This window comes from Chenopodium quinoa, unplaced genomic scaffold (genome assembly GCF_001683475.1).
Source record: "Chenopodium quinoa cultivar QQ74 unplaced genomic scaffold, ASM168347v1, whole genome shotgun sequence".
NCBI classification, from domain to species: Eukaryota; Viridiplantae; Streptophyta; class Magnoliopsida; order Caryophyllales; family Amaranthaceae; genus Chenopodium; species Chenopodium quinoa.
In genome coordinates, this window is record NW_018744290.1 from 877,489 (window position 1) to 900,053 (window position 22,565).

At 35.6% G+C, this 22,565-nt stretch overlaps 3 protein-coding genes across 6 annotated transcripts; all 3 read left to right on the plus strand.

Moving 5' to 3' along the window:
* Positions 1–453: 453 nt before the first annotated feature.
* LOC110695109 (protein FAR-RED ELONGATED HYPOCOTYL 3-like) lies at positions 454–6,797 on the plus strand. Of its 3 annotated transcripts, none has more exons than XR_002506026.1 (9): positions 454–927; positions 2,598–4,796; positions 4,904–4,960; positions 5,128–5,199; positions 5,282–5,350; positions 5,446–5,511; positions 5,813–5,863; positions 5,951–6,364; positions 6,446–6,797. XR_002506026.1 is itself a non-coding variant. In XM_021872324.1 (8 exons), the coding sequence occupies exons 2-8, from the start codon at positions 2,628–2,630 to the stop codon at positions 6,005–6,007; spliced, it is 2,541 nt and encodes an 846-aa protein (XP_021728016.1). In that variant the 5' UTR covers positions 454–927; positions 2,598–2,627; the 3' UTR covers positions 6,008–6,797. The 3 variants fall into 3 exon arrangements, 1 of the variants encoding a protein (XP_021728016.1); XR_002506027.1 differs by lacking the exon at positions 454–927 and adding an exon at positions 963–2,487; XM_021872324.1 differs by having other exon boundaries at positions 5,951–6,797.
* Positions 6,798–7,557: 760 nt separating this feature from the next.
* Positions 7,558–15,557, plus strand: LOC110695111 (protein SUPPRESSOR OF FRI 4-like). Of its 2 annotated transcripts, XM_021872326.1 has the most exons (7): positions 7,558–8,038; positions 9,648–9,748; positions 11,600–11,723; positions 13,267–13,682; positions 13,955–14,106; positions 14,215–14,268; positions 14,988–15,557. In XM_021872326.1, the coding sequence occupies exons 1-7, from the start codon at positions 7,845–7,847 to the stop codon at positions 15,057–15,059; spliced, it is 1,113 nt and encodes a 370-aa protein (XP_021728018.1). In that variant the 5' UTR covers positions 7,558–7,844; the 3' UTR covers positions 15,060–15,557. The 2 variants fall into 2 exon arrangements, with proteins under 2 accessions (XP_021728018.1, XP_021728017.1); XM_021872325.1 differs by having other exon boundaries at positions 14,215–15,557.
* A 1,456-nt stretch (positions 15,558–17,013) lies between these two features.
* On the plus strand, positions 17,014–22,370 carry LOC110695112 (choline-phosphate cytidylyltransferase 2-like). The gene is made up of 8 exons (XM_021872327.1): positions 17,014–17,348; positions 18,126–18,239; positions 18,542–18,637; positions 18,818–18,860; positions 18,969–19,124; positions 19,256–19,324; positions 21,500–21,610; positions 21,702–22,370. The coding sequence occupies exons 1-8, from the start codon at positions 17,212–17,214 to the stop codon at positions 22,002–22,004; spliced, it is 1,029 nt and encodes a 342-aa protein (XP_021728019.1). The 5' UTR covers positions 17,014–17,211; the 3' UTR covers positions 22,005–22,370.
* Positions 22,371–22,565: the final 195 nt, after the last annotated feature.

Below are 22,565 nucleotides of genomic sequence, written 5' to 3' on the forward strand. Positions count from 1 at the left end.
TTACTGAATCTCACGATAAGTTAATTTTCTATCATTTCTTAGAATGTAACAATTTCGTGTAGGTTTATTTTTAACATAAAATAAAATTTGTGTTTTAATTACTACTTCTTTCATTGCATTGAGGTAAAAAAAAGGTGACAAATAAGCCATTCATTAGTCATATTCAGGTGATGAGACTTTGTGTTGGGTCACTGGTTAAGTTGGGTACATTTGATTACGAATTAGGGTTTTAGTAACGAATTTTTTTCCCGATTTAAGTCTACTGACAATTAATTTACTGTGAGAAAGAAGTATATTCGATCTTGTTACATTTGGTTATGATTACATTAATAGGCTTATTTTAGGCCACGTGTCCATGTCAAGGCATTCGTTTTCATGTTCAAATCGAAGAATCTATTTCACTATGAACTAATTTCAGGTCATCATGTAAAACTTTAATTAAGGTCATATCAATTTTTCTAGATGTAGTTAAAACCATAATAAATCACTTTTACAAAGTATAATTTTTGCTAATTAAATTTGTTATTGAAATAAATCCCATAGTAAAGAAAAGTTCAAAAGAAAGAAGTACTCTTATTTTTTTTTTAAAACCAAAAAAAAAAAGAAAATTAAAAGAGAGAAGACAAGAGGAAAAAAAGCAAAAACACGCGCCATAAAAAATGGCACGTAAGAAGCAAACCGTGGTCACCACCGCAAAAAGAAGGCAAGGTCATCTTCAACAAATACACCGACCACGCGCTAATCATTCATTTCCCTCAAAACTCAGAAAACACACAAATTTTAGAGAGCGTGTTAAGGAAACCCTAAAACCCCAAAAAAAATGCTCTGAAAAAAAAAACTTCGCGAATCATTTTCTCTCTCCACTCGCTCCCTCCCCTCGCGTGACTCCGTTGCAGAAGATCACTACTCACTCTTTAATTTTTTCAGGTACTCTTTTCTTTTTTCTGAGTCTAACTAATACGGAGTTCTACCTTCTTTTTTATTTTCTCTCTCCTCTTTCTCTCTCTTCTTATTGCTGATTAATTACAGCTTAATTGTCTTTCATTTGTTAGATTGTGATTATTAGGATGATTTTGATTTGAGGAATTGTGTTGATTTTTGGATTTTGATTGGTTTGGTTTATGATCAGGATTTAAGGGGAATTGTTGAACTAAGGTTAACCTAATTGTTGAATTTGTTCTTAATTTGATGTTTGTAATGTGTTAATCGTGATTTTGGGGATTGAATTGAAGTTTCGTTAAACTGGAATTACTACTGACTGAACAAACTGATGAACTACGAAATGAGCCAAATGAGCTGGGAGTATGATAGTGTTGGTGTAGACGGGATTCGATTTCAATATTTGGGTATCACCTATCACGAATTTAACCATTAGTTGGCATTCACACGATTAAGTTAGTTGACATTCACATTTATAAAATTTTAGACTAAACTGACAAGTCGTAATCATTTGACATTTCATTGTACGTCCTCTTTGACAAATTGTTATGCTTGTGTTTTACTATTGGATCATCTGAAAATGAAATCGTGTGCACGTTGGAGGTTTTGGTAGGAGAAATTTCGATAGTAGAAATTGTTGTGTAGTGAGAGATGATTGTAATCCGGAAAATGGCTTCGAAGAATCTAACGATGAACATGTATCTGTGTGCAATCTTAATCATGTTGGTGCATCTGTGAGCTTTAATTTGTTTATGGAGTCTTCATGTAATTAGTATGCCATTTTGATTCATGTATGTATGATTTGAACAATGAAATTTGAATGTATGCTCATCTGAATCTGTTTGATTTTATCTATAGTAATGGTGCACTTCTGTCATTTTTTGATCTGAATATGTTTGTTTTTATCTATAGTAATGCAGTGCTTATATCATTTTTTGTAGAAGACTTGCTAATGACAGTCTTTTATGGTGTCTGCTTGATTGATTTTGGCTGAACACCCTCCTTCCCAATGCAATTTCTGGGTAGATTTCTGGCTTTTAACCTTTGATCCGCTGACATGTGTAAGAGAGTCCGAATATGTATGGTGTCTTAGCTATGGTGTTCAGAGGGTATCTAGCTAGTCTTCCCTTCCCACTGCAGCAAATTGTGATAAAATTTTGAATAATTATTTGAACTGTCTTACCAATCTGTTGTGAACTGCAAGCTATCTGTGACCCAGTTAAGCTTTTAGCATATGCTTTCATGCTAACTTAATGCCTTTTGGATACCCTTACAATGTGTTTGGGTGAGAGAATTGAAAGGGAGACAAAAGGGGAGGGAAAGTAATGGATCCATTTTACTATATCTGGATATGAATTGGTGAAGATAGGGGGAGGGAAACAGAGAGAGCCAATAACCTTTTAGTAAACCGAATGTTACAAAGCTCAAAAGATTTGATGACAAAACATAATCTCATTTCTCTGTCACTGTCCCTCACTTCCCCTCACTTCACCTTGATATTTGAATGCACTGTTGGTGTTTGGGGGTCTCCCATCCTTGTTTTTGGAGGTAGGGTTTGATTGGGATTTTTACTCTTTAATTCTCATCTTATTCCTCAACATTCAGCAGTTCAAGTTGTATCCTTTTGGTTTGGCCTCTTACTTATTGATGCATTGCAGGAAGCTTATTGTTGGAAGCAGTTTGGCATCATGGATATAGATCTTAGGCTACCATCTGGGGAAGAAGAAGATCGGCAAGATGAAGATCAAACCACTGATAGTAATATGTTGGACAGAGAAGACAGATTAGATAACAGCGGGGATGCAGAGACTGTTCTAGTTGTTCCAGAGGTGCATGCTGAAGAGGAACTAGCTCTGAATTCTATCACACCAGATCTGGTTGAATATAAGGAAGATGTGAATCTAGAGCCTCTACATGGTATGGAATTTGTATCTCATCAGGAAGCATATGCTTTTTACCAGGAATATGCCAGGTCAATGGGATTTAACACAGCCATTCAAAATAGTCGTCGTTCAAAGACATCAAGAGAGTTCATAGATGCAAAGTTTGCATGTTCTAGATATGGGACCAAAAGGGAGTATGACAAAGGCAATCGGCCCCGTATTCGACAATGTAATAAGCAAGAACCCGAAAGTGCTACTGGCCGTCGATCATGTGGTAAGACGAACTGCAAAGCAAGCATGCACGTAAAAAGGAGGCCAGATGGAAGGTGGGTGATTCATAGTTTTATCAAGGAGCACAACCATGATCTTTTACCTGCTCAAGCGGTCAGTGAGCAAACGAGAAAGATGTACGCTGCTATGGCTCGAAACTACGCCGAATATAAAAATGTGGTTGGGCTAAAAAATGACCCAAAGATCCCCTTTGATAAAAACCGTAATTTGTTACTAGAAGCAGGGGATGCTAAGCTGTTACTTGACTTTTTCACCCAGATGCAAAATGTGAATTCTAACTTCTTTTATGCTGTAGAGCTAAGTGATGATTTGCGATTGAAGAGTTTATTATGGATTGATGCCAAAAGTAGGCATGACTACGTAAATTTTAGCGATGTGGTCTCCTTTGATACGACCTACATTAGAAACAAGTATAAAATGCCTCTTGCTCTTTTTGTTGGGGTCAATCAACACTATCAGTTCATGCTTCTTGGATGTGCTATTGTTTCTGATGAAAGCCCAGCAACATATTCATGGATACTGCAGACTTGGTTGAAGGCAATGGGTGGACAAGCTCCCAAAGTAATCATTACTGATCAAGATGATGCTATTAAATCAGCTGTTTCTGAAAATGTTCCAAATACTCGCCATTGCTTTCATTTGTGGCATATTCTGGGGAAGGTTTCAGAGAATCTTGGTCATATTATTAAGAAGCATGAGAATTTTATGGCAAAGTTTGACAAATGTATTTACAGGTCATGGAGTGATGAAGAATTTGAGAAGAGGTGGGAGAAGCTTGTTGTAAGATTTGAACTTAAGGATGATGAGTGGATTCGCTCACTTTATGATGATCGTAAACTATGGGTTCCAACGTACATGAAGGGTTCCTTTTTAGCTGGCATGTCAGTTGTCCAGCGATCCGAGAGTGTTAATTCTTATTTTGACAAGTATGTACATAAAAAGACTACGGTGTCAGAGTTTATAAAGCAATATGACACCATCATTCAAGACAGGTATGAAGAGGAAGCCAGAGCAGATTCTGATACATTGAATAAACAGCCAGCTTTAAAATCTCCATCTCCGTTTGAGAAGCATATGTCGACTTTATATACACATGCGATGTTCAAGAAATTTCAAGTTGAGGTATTGGGTGCTGTTGCCTGTCATCCTAAGAGAGAAAGACAAGATGAGCTGATCATAACTTTCAAGGTTCAAGATTTTGAAAAGAATCAAGACTTTGTGGTTACATGGAATGAAATGAAATCAGAAGTTTCTTGCATATGCCATTTGTTTGAGTACAAAGGTTTCCTTTGTAGACATGCAATGATTGTTCTCCAAATATGTGGACTTTCCATGATTCCACCTCAATACATATTGAAGCGGTGGACAAAAGATGCCAAAGAGAGGCATTTGATTGGAGAAGTGATGGAACAAGTACCGTCTCGAGTCCAACGGTATAATCACTTGTGTAATCGAGCAATGAAATTAAGTGAAGAAGGGTCATTATCCCAAGAGAGTTACAATCTCGCCCTCCGTGCTCTAGATGAAGCATTTACCAATTGCATTGGTGTGAATGATGCTTGCAAGACACATATGGAAGTTGGAACATCAGCTACTCATGGGCTTCTCAGCATTGAGGATGGCAGTCCTAGCAGAAGTTTTAGCAAGACCACAAAAAAGAAGAATCCAACCAAAAAACGGAAGGTATATTGGAGTATAGTCTTTAGTAGGATGGTATTATTGTATAGTCGTGAGTTGCTTTCTTCTGTTATCCATTTGTCATGCTATGCTGTATTTGTCTTGTGTAACAGATGAACACTGAAGCAGAGGCTATGGCTATTGGGTCACAGGATGGCTTGCAACAAATGGTGTAGTTCTCGCACTTTGTTTCCCTTGCAAGTTATTGATTCAAATATTGAGTGGATAGCCTTCAGTGGTTTTTGCTTGGATGTGATGACATTGAGTAATAAACCATATATGAGGCCTGCCTAAACTTTTTGTAATGTATATTCTAAGTGGTTTCTGGCACTTGCAGGATAAATTAGGCTCCAGACCAGTTACAACTCTTGATGGATTCTATGGCACACAGCCGAGTGTGCAAGGAATGGTAAGAAATGCAATGTTATCAGAACATGTTTCATTCATCTCAGTAGATGGTAAAATTTTGCCTTTGTTCTTGCTTCTTGAAGGTGCAACTGAATTTGATGGCTCCAACACGTGAGAATTACTATGGAAATCCAGCCGCAATTCAAGGACTTGTAAGTTATACATGTACTGTGCAACTATGATTTTCCATTTGCTCTCAAAGCATAACTGTAGAAGTCTTTAATGTTTATTTTTCTCTTCTTTTTAGGGACAATTGAACTCAATAGCACCTAGCCATGAGGGTTACTATGGTCAACAAAGCATGCATGGGCTGGTATGTTTGAAACTGATGCACATTTTATATAGCAACTACTTCAGTACTGCTTGAAATATTGGAATTTCTGGCAGCAATACGTTAATATCATTTTGCTTGAAAGGTTGCTTTGTTGCTGCAAAAGACAGCCTATGATTTAATAAATCTCTGCAGATTTGGCATGTTCTGGGTTCAAATCTAGGTTTACTGATTATTATGCTTGTAAATCGTGGTGGATAATTACATTCCACTACCTGTTCTTTCACTCGGAAATGTTGGATCACTTTTCGAAATTTAATCTTTTAGGCCTTCTGTGTTGCAGGGGCAGATGGATTTTTTCCGGACACCAACTGGTTTCCCATATGGTATTCGGGTTAGTTTACCTGTATGGCATGAGTATCTGAAATTCTGAAGGTAGCTCATATGGACGCTTCATGTATATTTATTTGTTTGTTTGCAGGAAGAGGCCAATGTCAGGCCTGCACAATTGCATGATGATGGCGCTAGACATTCTTAAAAGATGTCCTTTACCCTTTCACCCCCTCAAAATAGCTCATTCTGGAGATTGGATCATGAAGGGACTTGTGGAAAACGTGCATATTTGGAGTTGAAGATTGAAGCTCCTCCTGAAAGCTGTCCCCTAGACAGCAATTTGAAAGATGCACCGAATGCCGTGCCCCTTTCTGGTGTCTGTGAAATCTGAGAGACAATGACGTTGCTTTAGTTTCATGTGAAAGTAGACTTGGGGCTTCGCAATCACTCATGTCATTCTAGGATAAGATTTTAAGTGTACAACCTGTTGTAACTTGTAGTATAATTATTATACATGCAGGTATTTATAATAAGTGTAATTTGCAGCCATTGTGAAAGCAAGGTAAGATTTCATGCTTTTCTATTGGTGCTGTTTCCTTTGTAAAGGCATTTGATCAGGTTGCTTCCATCTGCTATGTTGTAGACTGATCCTGAGGCGTTACAACTCGGATATTCATAATCAGTTGCCCAGGAGTGTGGACGCGTTGTGCTGGAAGGAAGGACAATTGCTAAAAGGTGCCTTTATATTGAAGGATAACTTTACGGGATAATCATCGATCTAGGCAAATACGTAGGCTATCTGATTTCCATCCTTTGGCTATACGAGTATTAAGTGTCTAATTGTACGAAGTCTATATTGGGTCACTCCATTATGGACGTGTTTTAGTCTCACTCTGCGAAGCTTAAATTGCACCAGGCTTGTAGCCCAAACTCACAAATTGTTGCACACGTGTTGTTACTTGACCCTAAATCACCCTTGCTAGGCTTCATACTAAGTCTATCTGTCTATGTTTAGTTTAACTTATTTAAGTTGATATTAGCTTATTTTATAAATAATCAAACTGCACAAGATTAGATTAAATCAAATCTAACGACATCTCATTTGACAATTTTTTTTATCTATAAATAAGGTCAAAGTTAGGTCAAAATCAGATCAAATCGGACTAGATCATGTAAACTGAACGTGAAGAAGAGGAAGAGAAGGTGATTGTGCATTTGCACAGTTTATTTACTACAGAGTACGTATTAATTATTGAAGTAAATGTGTAGTCATAGTCATGACTATTTGTTTAGAAATCATGTAGAAATCATTTCATTACCGGAAATTGTCAATCTTAGAACTTGAAAGAATGAAATATAAGGAACTAAAACGATTGATTTAGTACTACCTCCGTCAATGTGAGTCCTTCCACCCCTTTTGTTTTCCCCACATTCTTACATCTTCGGCATCCTCTTAAATTTTTAAATATGTGCGTTCAAACCTAACAGAAAGATTATTTATAGATGGAAAGAGTATAATCGTAGAAAATTTTTTATAGGGCCATTAATTAATACAAACTTTTTTAGTAAGCATGATTATTTTTTTCTAAATCATTGTTATCCCAGTGACCCCATACATTGTAACCACATTAAAGCGACCCAACCCCACATAACCGATCCGATAAACAAGTAGGGATCCTAAGTACAAGTCGTATAGATCACGAGTTACGTTAGTAATGACAAAACGGGCCGAACATCATAAGTATAAAAGATAGTTCGACTATCTCATCAAATCATAGGAGAAACCCAAAATTCCACCAATAACCGAAGTTTCTTCTCACGCTCTCCTCCTACCTTCCTCCTTCTCCCCCAATTTGAGGTTTTTCTCCAGAAAATTGCTTCATCACAACAAATTCAATCGATTCAATTCAAGTTCTTCTCGAATTTCTCCTCTTATTTAATTTCCAGTTTTCTGCAATTTCATCGATTTGATCCAATTGTAGAAAACAACAAAGAAAAAGAGCGATTTTTTCTGTGTAATTTTTTTTTTTTGAGAAGAATTAATGGGGAAGAAGAAGAAGAGACAAATTGATAAGGTATTCTGCTACTATTGCGACAGAGAATTTGACGATGAGAAGATATTGTTGCAACATCAAAAAGCTAAGCATTTTAAATGCCATGTTTGTAACAAGAAGCTTTCTACTGCTGGTGGTATGGTTATTCATGTTCTTCAAGTTCATAAGGAGAATGTCACCAAGTATATTTTCTCTTTCTTCCTCCATTTTATGTTTATTTTTAATTTAATTTTAATTTTCCTGATATTTTTGCATATTAGGTTTTGACTTTCTTGTTCGTTTTCATCAGATCGTTGTAATTAAATTTCTGTTTCTAGTGTTCTTGTTTCGTGGATTCTACTGGTTTGTGGTATATTTGAATTGGAAATTTAGATTCTGTTTCTACTAGGTTTAATTAGTGTTGTGATACTTGAGGGAAAATTGTTCTATATTTGTTATTTTGAAGGGTTTGGTTTTGATTTGATTAATGGAGCTTGTTTTTAAGGGAATATTGTTGATGTGGTTTTTTTTATTGGTGGTAATTTAGGGGAAAGGGTAATAATTTGTGTATTAGGGTTTATACTTGTATGCTGAAACTTGCGATCTTTACTTGAAAGGGAATATTATGGTCTTTGGAAGCGATTTATGAGGGAATATTATGGTCTTTGGAAGCAATTTGGAACTAATTGGTTTTAGCTATGTTGGCGAAACCAAATAGGTATTCATGGTATGTTGCCAGCACGCTAGATATGGATCAGGGAGTTGGGGAGAGTGTTGGTTTGCCGATAGTGGAGGGGTCAACATCAACTCAGTAGGGCCAAAAACTTGTGAATTTTGTCTATTTGGAAGGTGCTGTTAGATTCTTGTACGTGGTGTTCCTCGAATTCTTGGTAGTGTGGCGGATCGGTCTTGGTTAGACATATATGGTTTCTTTGTAGAAGGTCATAAATTAAGACATGGTGAATTCATAATGTCTTGTGTGATTTTCTAGGGCAATGTATCTCCACCAGCAGATTGTCGTTTTTATGTATTACCTTTTTTCTACCACTTCCATTTAAAAGGGTGATCTTGATTCTTGAGTGTTAATAATTATGAAGAAAGACACAATTTTTGCGTTATACTTTGCTGTGGATGCGTCGTGGACTATTACATCAAGCATCTCATGTTAATACAATTTTACACGTGCATCACTACTCATTCCATTTACGAGGGCCATGTAAAAAGTTTTACCATGAATATCCCACCCCCTATTGTATAAAGCTATGTTACTATAAAGTTTTGGAAAATTCTTCTGAGATGCTCTGATTGGATAAAATAACCTCCTGTAAAATTTACATTCATGGACCATATGGTGGGGGTAATAAATGGTAATGACAATGCTATTGTTTGTAAGTTGGTAAGGAAATTCTTATGGCAATGACAATAGTAATGCTAGCTCACCCCAAGTCTGTTTTTCTTCATCAATATTCATTACTATTTATTATCACTTGAGCGGTGTTGTTGGGTGACAACGAGCATTAGGAGGATACAGCCTGGAAAAGGTTAACTTTCCTTCCCATTACCCGCAATTATTACCACCTCCTCTTTGGGCCGCCAAGGTTTTGAGTTGTTTATGAAGCATCGAGTATAGTGAAGCATCGAGTATAGTGAGTAGTAATTTTTAATTAGCTTATTTACTAAATGCATATATAGTAGCCTAGTTTGGCATTGAGTTAGATGCATATGCAATCTCTGTTCAGCTGCTTTATCTTGAACATATGGGTATCATGTTAAGAACTTTATTTATGATTTCATTTTTTGTAATTTTTGCAGGGTGCCTAATGCAAAACCTGAAAGGGAAGCAACTGATATTGAAATATATGGAATGCAAGGGATCCCACCTGATGTTTTGGCTGCTCATTACGGGGAGCAAGGTAGTATTGTCTTGTATTTTTGCTAGTATTTCCTCAGAAATTTTTTATAGAAACTGCAGCTAGATTGCAAAATATATAAGTTGTAGGATACATAAGGAGTGGTCATAATATTGGAACTTTTTTTTTTATTGTGATTTTTAGCTAATTTTAATGGTGATTTATAAGTGTGATAATTAGAAGGTTCCTTACAATGCTGTTTGATTTATGCAATGATCATCCTGAGGAATTGCAGAATTCTTTGCTTTTATATCGTTTTAAAAACTGGTCAAGGGGGAGGGGGTTGTCCAACTGTAACTCGGTTGATCAAACAGCTCATTTGTGTTTGATTGTATCAGTGGTGAACTTGCAGTAGTGTGACTGTGTGATCTCACTGTTAGATGAAGAGTTGAGTGAGTTGTGCCTAAGAGCTGGAAAAGGGGTTGTCTTTCTTGCCAAGGACTGTCTTTTAATTAAGTAACATAAGAGCAGGATAATTGAAGCTTAAGCAAGTATTACAACACAGAAAGTTCAGTAAAGGTATTGGAGGGTTGGCCATTAAATTAGGATACTTTAATTGTGTTTTTACCCGTAATGGTCAAACACTGTTATATTTGAGGAAAATCTGTGGGAATGTATGGTGAGTGATTATGTGTATTTCTCAAGCTGGCCCACTCAATACTATTATGCATTAAATACAGATTAGTAGAATATCAATACAGCAAAATTATATGCTAAGGAAAGCCAAAGTTATGTACTACACTATTCTCAAATCTCACTGTGACCATAATATTTATTAATATATAGAATTAAATATTGTCATGTACCCACATTTATATTAACATATTACTCCCTCGGTCCCTTTTTGTTTGCACCATGGACCCACTTTTTGTGAGAGCTCTTTCGGTTAAATGGAGCAAACAATAAGGGATAGAGGGAGTAGTTGTTTATAATCTGTTCTTAAAAATTATTAAAGATGCTAATTGTAAAAGTTGTGCATTGGAAAACGTGTAAGTCATAGTTGTTTAACTACAAAAACAGAGGGGGTAACTTGCTTATCACGATCTGGGCCATAACCCTTTTATAGATTTTACTCCCTTTGCTTTTTTATGTGAGACACCAGCTTATAGGAGATGTTTATAGGGTGTATAGGTAAGGTGATTTGTTGGAGAATTATATATTAGATTGTGAGATGAGAGAAATATTAAAATATGTAAGAGTGGTGACCAAATCAGAGATATATAGTTAAAAATAGTAGAATATTTCCAAGATAAGGGAAGTGTCTCACTTAAAAAAAGGAGGTTTAAGGAAAGTGTGTCAGTTAAAAAAAAATGGAGGGAGTATCTATGTAGTGAGTGAATTATTGATTCTTCAGTTTTCTTAGGGATTGAGAGCTGGAATTACTCTTTTCCGATTCTGTTGCTGGAGAAGATTCCTGATGGAGAAAGGCTGTGTATATATGTCAGATAAATCTACTGTAGAAAGAGGGATGGATTGTAAGCTGTAATTTGAGAGATCTGAGCTAGCTTTAAGCCGAACAGTTGAGATTATGATGTGTACCATGTCAATCAAACACTTATATCTATTATTTTATTTCCTGGGGATGAGGGATTCCCTTCACAGGAATGTAAAGCAAAGTTTGGAACATGTAGTGATTAACGTGCCATTTTTTTTTTTTTTTTGAAATAGTAGAATAGAATCAAGGCCTTTTGTTGCTTTATAATTTATTTCTCTGTTTTTTTGTTTTTTTTTATTTATTTATTATTTTTTTTTCCTTTTTTCCGTTTTTGGCAAGCTTGTTAAATGTACTAATATATTGACTTGGTCTGTTATCTGTGCACTTTTAAAAGTATTTTTCTTTGTATTTTCTTGCAGAGGATGATACACCTTCAAAATCTGCAAAAGTTGATATTCCTACTACAAATATTGTTGGTGGTATGATGCCAGGAGCAGTTGGTTTTGCTCCACCTGGAACTTATGGAATGATGCAGCGACCCATGTGTGTATTTTAAACTTCGTTTCTATATTAATTTCATATTACCTTAGTTGATTTTTTTTTAAAAAAAATTTGCTGCCTATGGCATGAATTTGTACCAAATTTTGCTTTCATTTGCCCCAAACAAAAGCGCTGCATTCCCAATCTTTTTAGATAGCTTATTGGCCTTGTTGTATCTGTGGGGGAGGAAAGAAGGTTATTAGGAAGGGAGAGGCAAGTGAAATTTGGGGCATTGATGGGCACCTGAAAAATATTCTGTCTTGTTTGGTGAATATGGTAATGTGGACTTGGCCATACCTGATATAAGTGATGATGAGGTTTGTAGCCCAGTTAAGAGAGAAACACTAAGGATATTGTTGGAGTTCTGTTGCAAGGCTGTCAGTCCTTAACAAGACATCACTGGAAACCAGTGAAATCCACACTGGCTTTGCCTTTTGTAAGTCATCATCAATAGCTGCCTAAGCAGCAGGGAGCTGGTGATGAGGCTTCAGTAGGTTGGAAGGAAATAGAGGGAGAAGGGTAGGGGTTGGTGTAGCCATGTTGGACAGTAGGAGTGAGATCAAGTTTGTTTCCTTTTCTTGGGGGTAAAAGAAGTCAACCTATAAATCCTATATTTGTCCTGAGATGGCCTTTCAGAAGTGTCATGGTCAGTATCAAAACTATATGATAAAAGATTGTTAATAAATGACCTATTGGTTTCTTATCAATCTTTAAGCTAATTCATGTATTATTTTGGAATACAATTCCTCTGCACCAAATTCTGGTCCACCTTGAAATCTTTAGATCTTCAACGTTGTTGGAGTTTAATTGTGATGGAGGGCGTAATAGTTATTGTCAGATGTTTTAGGGACTCTTCTCTATTTTTTTATTACATGTGGCATTAGTCAATTTTTTTACACTCTTGGCTACTATTCCTCCATTTTTGGTTGTTCCACTGACTCACTTTTCACAACACCAACTTTGACCATCAATATCTTTGACTTCCTATTGTATCCTTAAAATTGCATTACTGTTACTAACAAGCTGATGGCCATTGATATCGTTATTTACTTTGTTTTTCTTATTGAAATTTTTGGACAACATTGTATATAATGCATTTTTAAAAATGTGGTCAAAGTTATAAATAATGCAAAAGTTGAAGTTTTGCAATTTTAAAGAAATGGATTTATATCAAATTAAAGTTGATATCTTGAAAATATATTTCGAGACAAATCTAACAACATTTTATATAATACTTTTTTAAAACATTTTTAGTAAATATGGTCAAACTGGATTTGTGAATAGTGCACAAGTTGAAGTGGAGCAATTAATAATAAGAAGGGTTTAAAATTCAAATATCTGGATTCTACCCCCTGCATCCTTACATAAACCTTTGTGCTAGGATCTGAGTTGATGGTGTGATGTCTTAAATTATGTTTTATAGTTTTCCTAGAATTGCCTTTCTTATGCTGATTTTATAGACTTGGCTTCATTTTTCTTCCTAATTTATGCCTTACTGGACATGCTGATTCTAATTTACTTCTATCAATGGAATTGCTGGAGGCAGGTACAACCCAGCTGTTCCAGGACCCCTTGGTTGGCAACTCCCCCGTCCACCGGCATGGTATCCACCGCCTATGGCGATGTCAATGCCTCCTGCAGTTTCGGTACCTCCAGGAGCTTCCGTTCCTCCACAGCAGCCTCTTTTTCCTGTTCAAAGTATCGCCCCACAATTGTCTTCTACTGTAGCTCCTGCGTCTCAACCTCCTTATCCACCTGGTGTCCATTCTTCTCCAGCTCCTATCCCTGTTTCACAGCCTCTATTTCCTGTTGGAGCTACTGCCAACATGCAAAATCAAACTTCAGTAGTTCCTGCTCCAGGACTTCTTCCATCTATGTCCACAGACATGAAAGCTTCTGCAGCCACATATTCTAATGCACCTCCTAATGTGGTAAACAATTACCATTTACCAAATGGTCAAGGTATGTATCCTAGTCTTTCAATACCTTTAGAAGTTTGCTGTATCCAACTCTATGCTTCCTCCAGCAGCAGTGATTTTTTCCACTGTATTTGGGATAGTCATAATAGTAGGGTAGTTTAGCCATGGATGACAGGAAAAACTGTTCGTTGCTTCTTATGCTTGAGATGCTAGATTTCATCAAATGTGAGACTCATTTTAGGTTTGTACTTTGTTTTTATCGGTGAAGTCCTAAAGTAAAATTAAGTTTCTCTTTGCTCATTTTTGTGATTATAGGAGCAGCAATTAATTCACATTCTTATGCATCTGGCCCAAACACTGGTGGTCCGTCAATTGGTCCTCCTCCTGTTATCGCTAATAAAGCTCCAGCAAACCAGCCAGCCGGAAACGAGGTTTACTTGGTGTGGGATGACGAAGCCATGTCAATGGTAGGCTTCTTTTGCTGATTCTGCTCCTTCAACTTTTGTGTCAACTGTTGTTAATTTTCAGAACTTTTATTTTAGAGCACTTTATGACTGGCATGTAAATATGCGCAGGAGGAGAGAAGGGCATCATTGCCAAAGCATCAGGTTCACGACGAAACCAGCCAGGTAAGTTGGAACTACCCTGTTCTTTTCCATGTTCTTCTGAGATTTCAGTCTGGTTTTTTTGATGGTTATCTGGGACTTGATACATCTCTTCCCTATGTATTTGGCATAAAGGTAACACTTTTGTTTTATTGCCATCTTGGTTTATATTTTATGGAGAGACTAAGTGAGGTCAACTGGTCAAGTTTTGAATGTGCTTCTGATTTCAAATACAGTGTGAAATATTGTAACATTTTATTGCCAATAGCTTCGACTTAGCACTATTTCTAAGTGCCATTATCCAGTTTCCACGGAAATTCTGCTGCTTTTGTGGGCATCAAAAAGGTCCAAGTAGGTATTTAAATGTGCTCTACTATTGAATGGTTAGTTTTGTAAAATCTGACAAGCATGTTTGTGAGCGGTTCAAGGTTTCCTGCATCTTGCACCAGCCTTCCACATTAAAAGTGTATGTATTTTGCTGGTTTAAATTTGAATTTGCTACCTGTTAATTATTTTCCCCCATGACATGACTGCGAAATATGGGGTTTTGAGTGGAAGGCGAGCATGCCAACAGGCTTTTGCCATTTGTATCGTTTCTTATTATCTTTTATGACTTTGCAGTGCTTTCCAGGTCAGCTTCTGTCTAAATTTTGGTTATCATTGTATTGTGTAGAAGATTATCCCCCTTTTTAGAAGCTTTTGCTGGCTTGAATTTTAAGTTATTTTTTCTTTTGAATTTTCAGATGAACTCAATAGATGCTGCCATTGATAGAAGAATATCTGAGAGCAGACTCGCAGGTAGAATGGCTTTTTAGGCGTGAATAAAAGAAGCAACTACATTTACCTTCGTACATCATGCAGTGGAGCTTGCTTTTTGAGTGGGATTGAGGTAGCAAGGGGATGGTCTTTCCATTGAACCTGTCGTTTGTTTTTCAGTATAGCACATTCAATACATCTCCAGCACAAAACTGGTCGAATTATCTGAAGTAGATATAAATCGGGTCGGAAATGAAAGCTTTCTTTTGCCGGAATTGTGCCCTAGATTAGCAGGAACACATACTAGATTCTTTAGGCAGAGGATTCATTCAGTGTAATACTATCTGATTATTACAACTAGTCATTTATTTAGTCCACTTGTCTGACAATGACAATTTTCTAGATCAAATGACATTTTTAACCCTCGGCCAGCCTGCTCGATTTAAGGCATCGACTGGAGAACCCTGTCATCTAGAGATTCAGGAGCTGCTGGTCTAATGTAACTGCTGTTATTTTCAGTTTAAAAGAGTAAATTATATTCTTTTGATTGTTTTGTCCCTTGTATTATGTTGAAATGTTTTAAATGTCTTCCTATGTTATAGTGCCGTAATCTTATTTTTTATGTTCGGGTTATGTGTCCAGAATTAAGGTAATCAAAGTGTTTCCTGATTATGCAAATGTTGTTTACTGACAGTATTGGTATGTGTGAAGATCAACAATTGATATATACAGAGTATCTGGTAGTATACAGAGTAACAGAACTGAACAAGCCTGCAGAAATTTATGTTTTGGAGGTTTATCGAGGGTCCCTTGGGTGGGAGTTGAGACTTGTGAGTCTCATCACTCACAGGCTAATATTCGAGACTTAGGTTTTGTTTTTTTCACCTTATTTTAAGAAATTATTGATATTGTATTTATAGTACTCATTATTGTTTAAATATTTTGTCTGACTGTTTCAGAACAGAAAATTTTAGATTGAATCTTATAGTGTAATATTATTTGGTTATTTGCCTAATGTACCTAACGTCTTTATTTTCTTAATAATAAGAATAAATAAAATTTAGATGTTTGGAAAATACAATATTAAATACCGAGATTATCATATTAAATCATATTCAGCCTTGAAAAATTCAACAATATTAGAAGAGTTTAAAAACTCAACCGTATTAGAAGAGTTTAAAAACATTTTAAAAGTAAACAAATTTGAAGGGTGGTCAACGGAGTACTATATTTTCGATTTATTAAGCTTTCTTGCAACATCTTCAAAATTAAACATGCCTATTGGGAAACAAATAGAAATATATATTTGCTTCTATGATGTGTCAATTCAGACAATTGAGTCGAGTTAGGTAAAGTCGGATCAGGTTTAATTCAAGTTTAAGTCATGCTAAATTATAATGTCTATACAAGACAAAATTTAGATCGGATTCTTCCGTATTGGGTTGGCTTAATGTTTGACCCCTCTATCTCTTGCCACCCTTGCATTATTGACAACAATCATAGAATGTTTAGCTCATAAAATATACAAGTATGAAGTGATATGACAATAATTAAACTACATAAATAAGGAGCCTATTCCACCCTTGTCCCTTTATGAATTTGTAACCACACAAATACACAGTGAAATGTCTAATTAATCCCCAATAACATCTTTTGTGCATCAATCTCTAGAATTAACTTATTATGAGATCTAATTAAGATTTAAAAAAGTTTGCCATTTTTTATGTTTTTTTTTTTTTTTTTTGAAATTAACGTTTGCCAACTTTTTTATAATTAAAAAAACTGACATTTAGTCTTTTTAATATTTTTCTTAAATTTACGATATATTTTGTATACTTATCGTATCAGGTTTACCAATATGATTTGTTTTATAAATTATAACAACATCCGATAAATTAACCAGCAAAAATTAGACATTTCGTTAGTCAATTTGACGGGGAAGCCACGTTCAATCAGTAAGACGATCTCACCGCTATAATTCGAAGGCGAAGAGAGACATATAAACCGGATATTCTTTAAAAAAAGAAAAGGGCCCCTCTTTGCGCTTAACGAGGGGTAGAGAAAGAAAACGTAGCACCAGTTTTTGCAATAGAGAGAGAAATATGGCTAATCGAGAGAGATCGATACAACAAGCATAGTATCAATTGTCAAAATCTTTACACCTTCCAAAATTAAATTTCCCAAATCAATTTTTATTCAACAATAAGAATAATGTCAAATTCTTCAAACCCCAAATCTACTTGGTGTGCTGACCCTCCTACTGACCGCCCTGTTCGTGTTTATGCCGACGGAATTTACGATCTCTTTCATTTTGGCCATGCTCGATCCCTTGAGCAAGCCAAAAAATCGTACGATTTTCAACCTTTTCATCTTTTTTATCTTTGAATTTTTCTGGGTATTGTTTGATTTTTTAATTTTTGTAGTTTATTAGTGATTTTTATGTAACATGGTTTTGAATGTGAGATCTTTGTTTGCCAAGTTTGTGGGATTTTGATGCTGTATTGTAGGTAAATCACTGAATTGTAACAAAATGAGGTTAATTTGAATGATGGGTTTTTTCTGGGTATTTTTTTATTATGTTTATTATTTCTTTTTGGCGGTTAAGGAATTGTGTGTTGTATTTGAATATGATTTTGGTTTTCTGGGCATCTTTTATTCTGTTGATTTTAATTTTATCATATGGTAGTTTTTGGTGGGAAATTAATGCTTTTTAGATGTAAGTCATGTAACTTGATTGGATCATTATGAACGAGGTTTCTCTGATGTAGTTTCTTCCTATTGTTTTCTATAGGCGGTTTGTAAATCGTGTACTTGTAAGTGAATTTAATGTATATTTTACATGATTTAGTTAAAGTGTTTATGAATCTATTCATATTTTATGGTTATATATTGCGGCATCATATTTTGATTATATTTTTGTATGGTTTGGTCAAATTAAATGGGGTTTTGCCTCTGCATTCTTTGATTTGTCTGATTATGATTCATATATATGTGGTTTATGATGTGCTCTGGAATTTTGTCTTTGAGTAAATGAATTGTATGATTTGAGTACTTATTGTTTTGCATATTAACCTGGGATACCGTTTTCATTTGAATTTCTTTCTAATTGTGGATGTTCTATATAGATTTCCAAACACATATTTGCTGGTGGGATGCTGCAGTGATGCAATAACCCATAAATACAAGGGGAAAACTGTTATGAATGAAGCTGAGCGCTACGAATCTCTTCGTCATTGCAAGTATGCTTTCTTTCCTCTTTTAAATTATAGTAGGAATACATATTGGTTATTTGGTATAGTCGTATAGATATTCGGCAATTATGGTTATTGGATGCTTATACAAAATGACTTTCACTCTAGTTACAAAGTACTTAGTGTTAAGTTTGAGTCTTATTGTCATGAATTGGTCATATCTCTTGATAACGGATATGTGAAGATTGGTGTCTCTTGGTCAAGTCTTTTTCCATGAGTGTACTCGTGTTCAACTAATTTTTTTTATTGGAAGATCATGTTCTTTTCTCCTTTATGATAATCTTGTGCAGATGGGTTGACGAAGTTATTCCTGATGCACCTTGGGTGGTAGATCAAGAATTTCTTGATGCGCATAAGATTGATTATGTTGCCCATGATGCTCTTCCGTAAGTGTAATATGAACCTTTGTACCTAACATTGGAAACCATGTTTTATAGATGTGTTCTTTTTCTGTAGTCTGCTTCCTGTTGATTTTTTTTTTGACTGGGTTCTTCACTTTTATATCCAATCTATTTTGAATTTTAATGTGTCATTGTAACTAGTTAAATTATCCATGATTCTTACAGTTATGCTGATACCAGTGGATCTTGCAACGATGTCTATGAATTCGTGAGTTTGTTTTAAACGTCTTTAGATTAGCTGGTTTAAAATAAATTTTGCTATATCTTAGCAATAGTTATTGGATTATTTTTGGTTAAGTTAGTTTCTTTGTGGCAGGTCAAACTTGCTGGAAAGTTTAAGGAAACCCAACGGACAGATGGAATTTCTACTTCAGACATCATTATGAGAATTGTTAAAGACTATAATCAATATGTGATGCGTAACTTGGATCGTGGATATACGAGAAAGGAGCTAAATCTTAGCTATGTGAAGGTGTAATTTCTTCCCTTATTAATATTTCCATGTCAAATTATGATGCTTTTGAGGACTTGAGGTGGTTTTGGTGTATGTCACTTAATTTATTCTCCAGTGTTCTCACATGTTTTTATGTTTTGTTGTTACAGGAGAAACGTCTAAGAGTCAATATGAGGTTGAAGAAACTCCATGAAAAAGTCAAGGAGCAGCAAGAAAAGGTAAAGTGGAGGTTAATTTACATTTCATGCTTTATTGCTGCTTTAATCTATTTTTCTTCCTGTATCACTTTGACTTTCTTTCCAATGTAATTTATTCACTTGAACAGAGTTACATTTTAGTGCCTAAACTCAAGCTTACCTGGTGGTTATTATGGTCAGAGCTTCTAAGGAATAGTTCTCTTTTATGCGGAGATGGTTTTCAACTTGTTATTATGCTCAACTAGGTTATAGCTTGTGCCTTGGGGGATGCCTCTATCCTGGCTGACACCCTATTTAACTTTACTGTTTATACGTAATGGTTAATGTGCACCATCTGCCTCTTGCTTATAGAAAAATCACATCTGTAGAAAGCTTAAGATGAGGGAAATTGTGACCAAAGTCAATTCCCTTGATGCCTTGTATGCGTGTTACCTTTTTTCTTGATTGAATAGGATATTTGGGGGACTGAGTGGTTCATCTTCTAGTTCAGAAATATATGTTAATTAAGGAAAATGATGCTTTAAGGAGTTTTAGAATCACCTTTTTTTTTCCCCCTTTATATTTAATTTTCCCACTGCTGATTTGGCATGTATCGAGTGGGTAAAATGAATATGCCGAATGCTACACCGTTTCTTGTTGTCTGATAATATGTTGATAAACCGTGCAACTACATATACTCATATTATTCATATTTGAAATTGGTGTTTGGACTTTGGACACATGGTTTTTATACTTAATCAATTAGATTACGTTAGTTATACTTATAATTTACAAATGGTCAAAGATTGACGTATGAGACGGTCAATTCAGGATAGCAGGACTACGTTGTTTCAGTGTCTTTAAGCATCTGACAATGTTTATATGAGAAGAGTTGATTATAAATACCTTCTAATGTAGATGTACAGAGTATTTTATAAAAGTAATTCACAGTTTTAACTGAAGTTGCCCAAGTATGTATTATGTGCTGTTTTAGAAAAGTGGCACCTAAAACTCCCATGGACATCTTGCCAATCTTGGAGAGAATGATTGGCAAGTTGATTGAGTTAACATGAATATTTTCTTCGGGGAAGAAGAGTGCTAAGATATTTTGGAACTGCTCTTTTGACTTCTGAGAAGGTTGAGGGTTCTGAAGTCTGATCACTTATATAGGTGGTTTTTATTTAATCAAATTTTAGGTAACATGTTCATTAAACTCTCATGGGCATCTTGGATATTTTGATTGGCAAGTTGCAGAGGTTATGTGAACATTTTGGCAGACATTTTCTTACCCAATCCCCACTCACCATCCTACTTTTTTCAACTTAATCTTTACATTAATACCACTTATAACACACTCTCTCCTACTTTCTTACACTTGCCCTACTCTACACTCTTTTCTCCTCCCCTTGTTGGTTTATGTTGCTATAGTAACTGTTGCCTCATTCGGAACGGATGTAGTAATTAATTAACAAGTTAGGAACATGCTTTTTTCTTGAATTTTGAAAGTAGCAGCTAGTGATAATGATGTGATGACTGTTATACAAAGCCCTGAAAATAGAGCTGGCAAAGGGAGCACTCTGTATCAGTTCCAGGAAGTCAATTCATGACTAATTATCTGCTTTTATGGTCATGGTTGGCTTAGGCAATTGAGAATTTTGGTGATACTGGTGTTTGCTGTATAGGGATGTCTTGCTCATAATCTTTAGTTTTTCTGCTTCTCTCTGTATTTCTGACTGTTCTGTTGATTGGGCAAGTTATTGTTATGACCAATTAAAAGATTACTCGACATATTTCAAGTGTCAGTCCTTAGTTGAAGGCATTCAAATCTTGGCAATAGTGTTAGGTTATCATCTATCCTCTGTCTCACCCCTTTTCCTCCTTAAAACTTAGCCCTACTTTTTTCATGGCTTCTGAAATTACCTTTGCATCTACCCTTAATTGTATTAAAATGCCCCTAACTCTTAATAGATATGTGTATAAGGCTACAACAAGCTCTTATAATCGTATGGTTTATGCTGACACAGGTATCAGTCTTAGCCACTCACTGTGTGTTGTATGTGGATGTGGGAATAGTGATTGTTTGACTCGTAATGAATAAGTAGAAAATGCTGAATAGTGATTGTTTCCCATTTTCTTTGGAGCCATTATGGATGTGAGGATAGTGATTGTTTTCACATTTTACCTAGTCTTGTTACCAACAGCATTACTTGTTTGCAGATCCAAACGGTGGCTAAAACCGCTGAAATGACTCGAAATGAATGGGTGGAAAATGCTGATCGCTGGGTAGCTGGATTCCTTGAGATGTTTGAGGAAGGATGTCATAAAATGGTATACATGCTTATATGTGCTTATAAGTAGGAAATTCTACATTTGAAAATAACTGCGATATAATAATCCCTACATTGTTGACATTCATCAGGGAACAGCTATTAGGGACCGAATTCAAGAGAGTTTGATGGGGCAGCAGTCTAGAGGTTTGCTGCCTAATGGAATGCTAGATGATGGAGAAAGTGAAGAATACTTTGACGATGATCCTTACTATGATGATGAAGATGAGTACTATTATGATGAAGATGAGTACTATGATAATGAAGAGGATGAAGAAAAGGAGAAGCAAGACAAGGATACGAACAAACAGGAAAAAATTGATGAGAAAACGAACAAACAGGAAAATACTGATGAGAAAAAGAACGAACCTGAGAAAGTAGAAGAAAAGAATTAGACAGTTGGGAGTTTTGCTTGTCACTATAGGTTGATACGTACTATCAGAGGTGATTTTCAAGGGGTTTATGTAAAGTGTGACAGACATAGTAGCGTGCTTTCCATTGTATTTGTAGCTATTACGGAGATAGTACAGGTTTGCAGGATCCAAGTTGTTGATTAGTTAAAAGATTTACTTGCTACAACACTTACACCCCCTTCGCTTTCTTAGTTTGAAGGACAATGTAAAGATTGAAGAAGATGAACAACAAACCCGAGGTCGGGTTGTTGAATCTTATCATGTTTTGATCTTGTAGGGATGTACTCCTGTACTGTTTATGTGGACTTGAAAGCTTTTGGTATATAGCCTAATTGTTTTATAATTTCAGCTATTAACTTTTGAAAGATGGATTATCTTCAAATATGGTAGATTGATAGTCGTATCTTTATTTTGACGCTGTCAAAAAGGATGATCCCAAGTAAATTATAATTCGTGTAAAGATCGTCCAATCCCATCAAAACTAATCACCCATTAGCTTAAAGATTACTCAAAACATCATTCATACTGTCATTCCAATCTCCA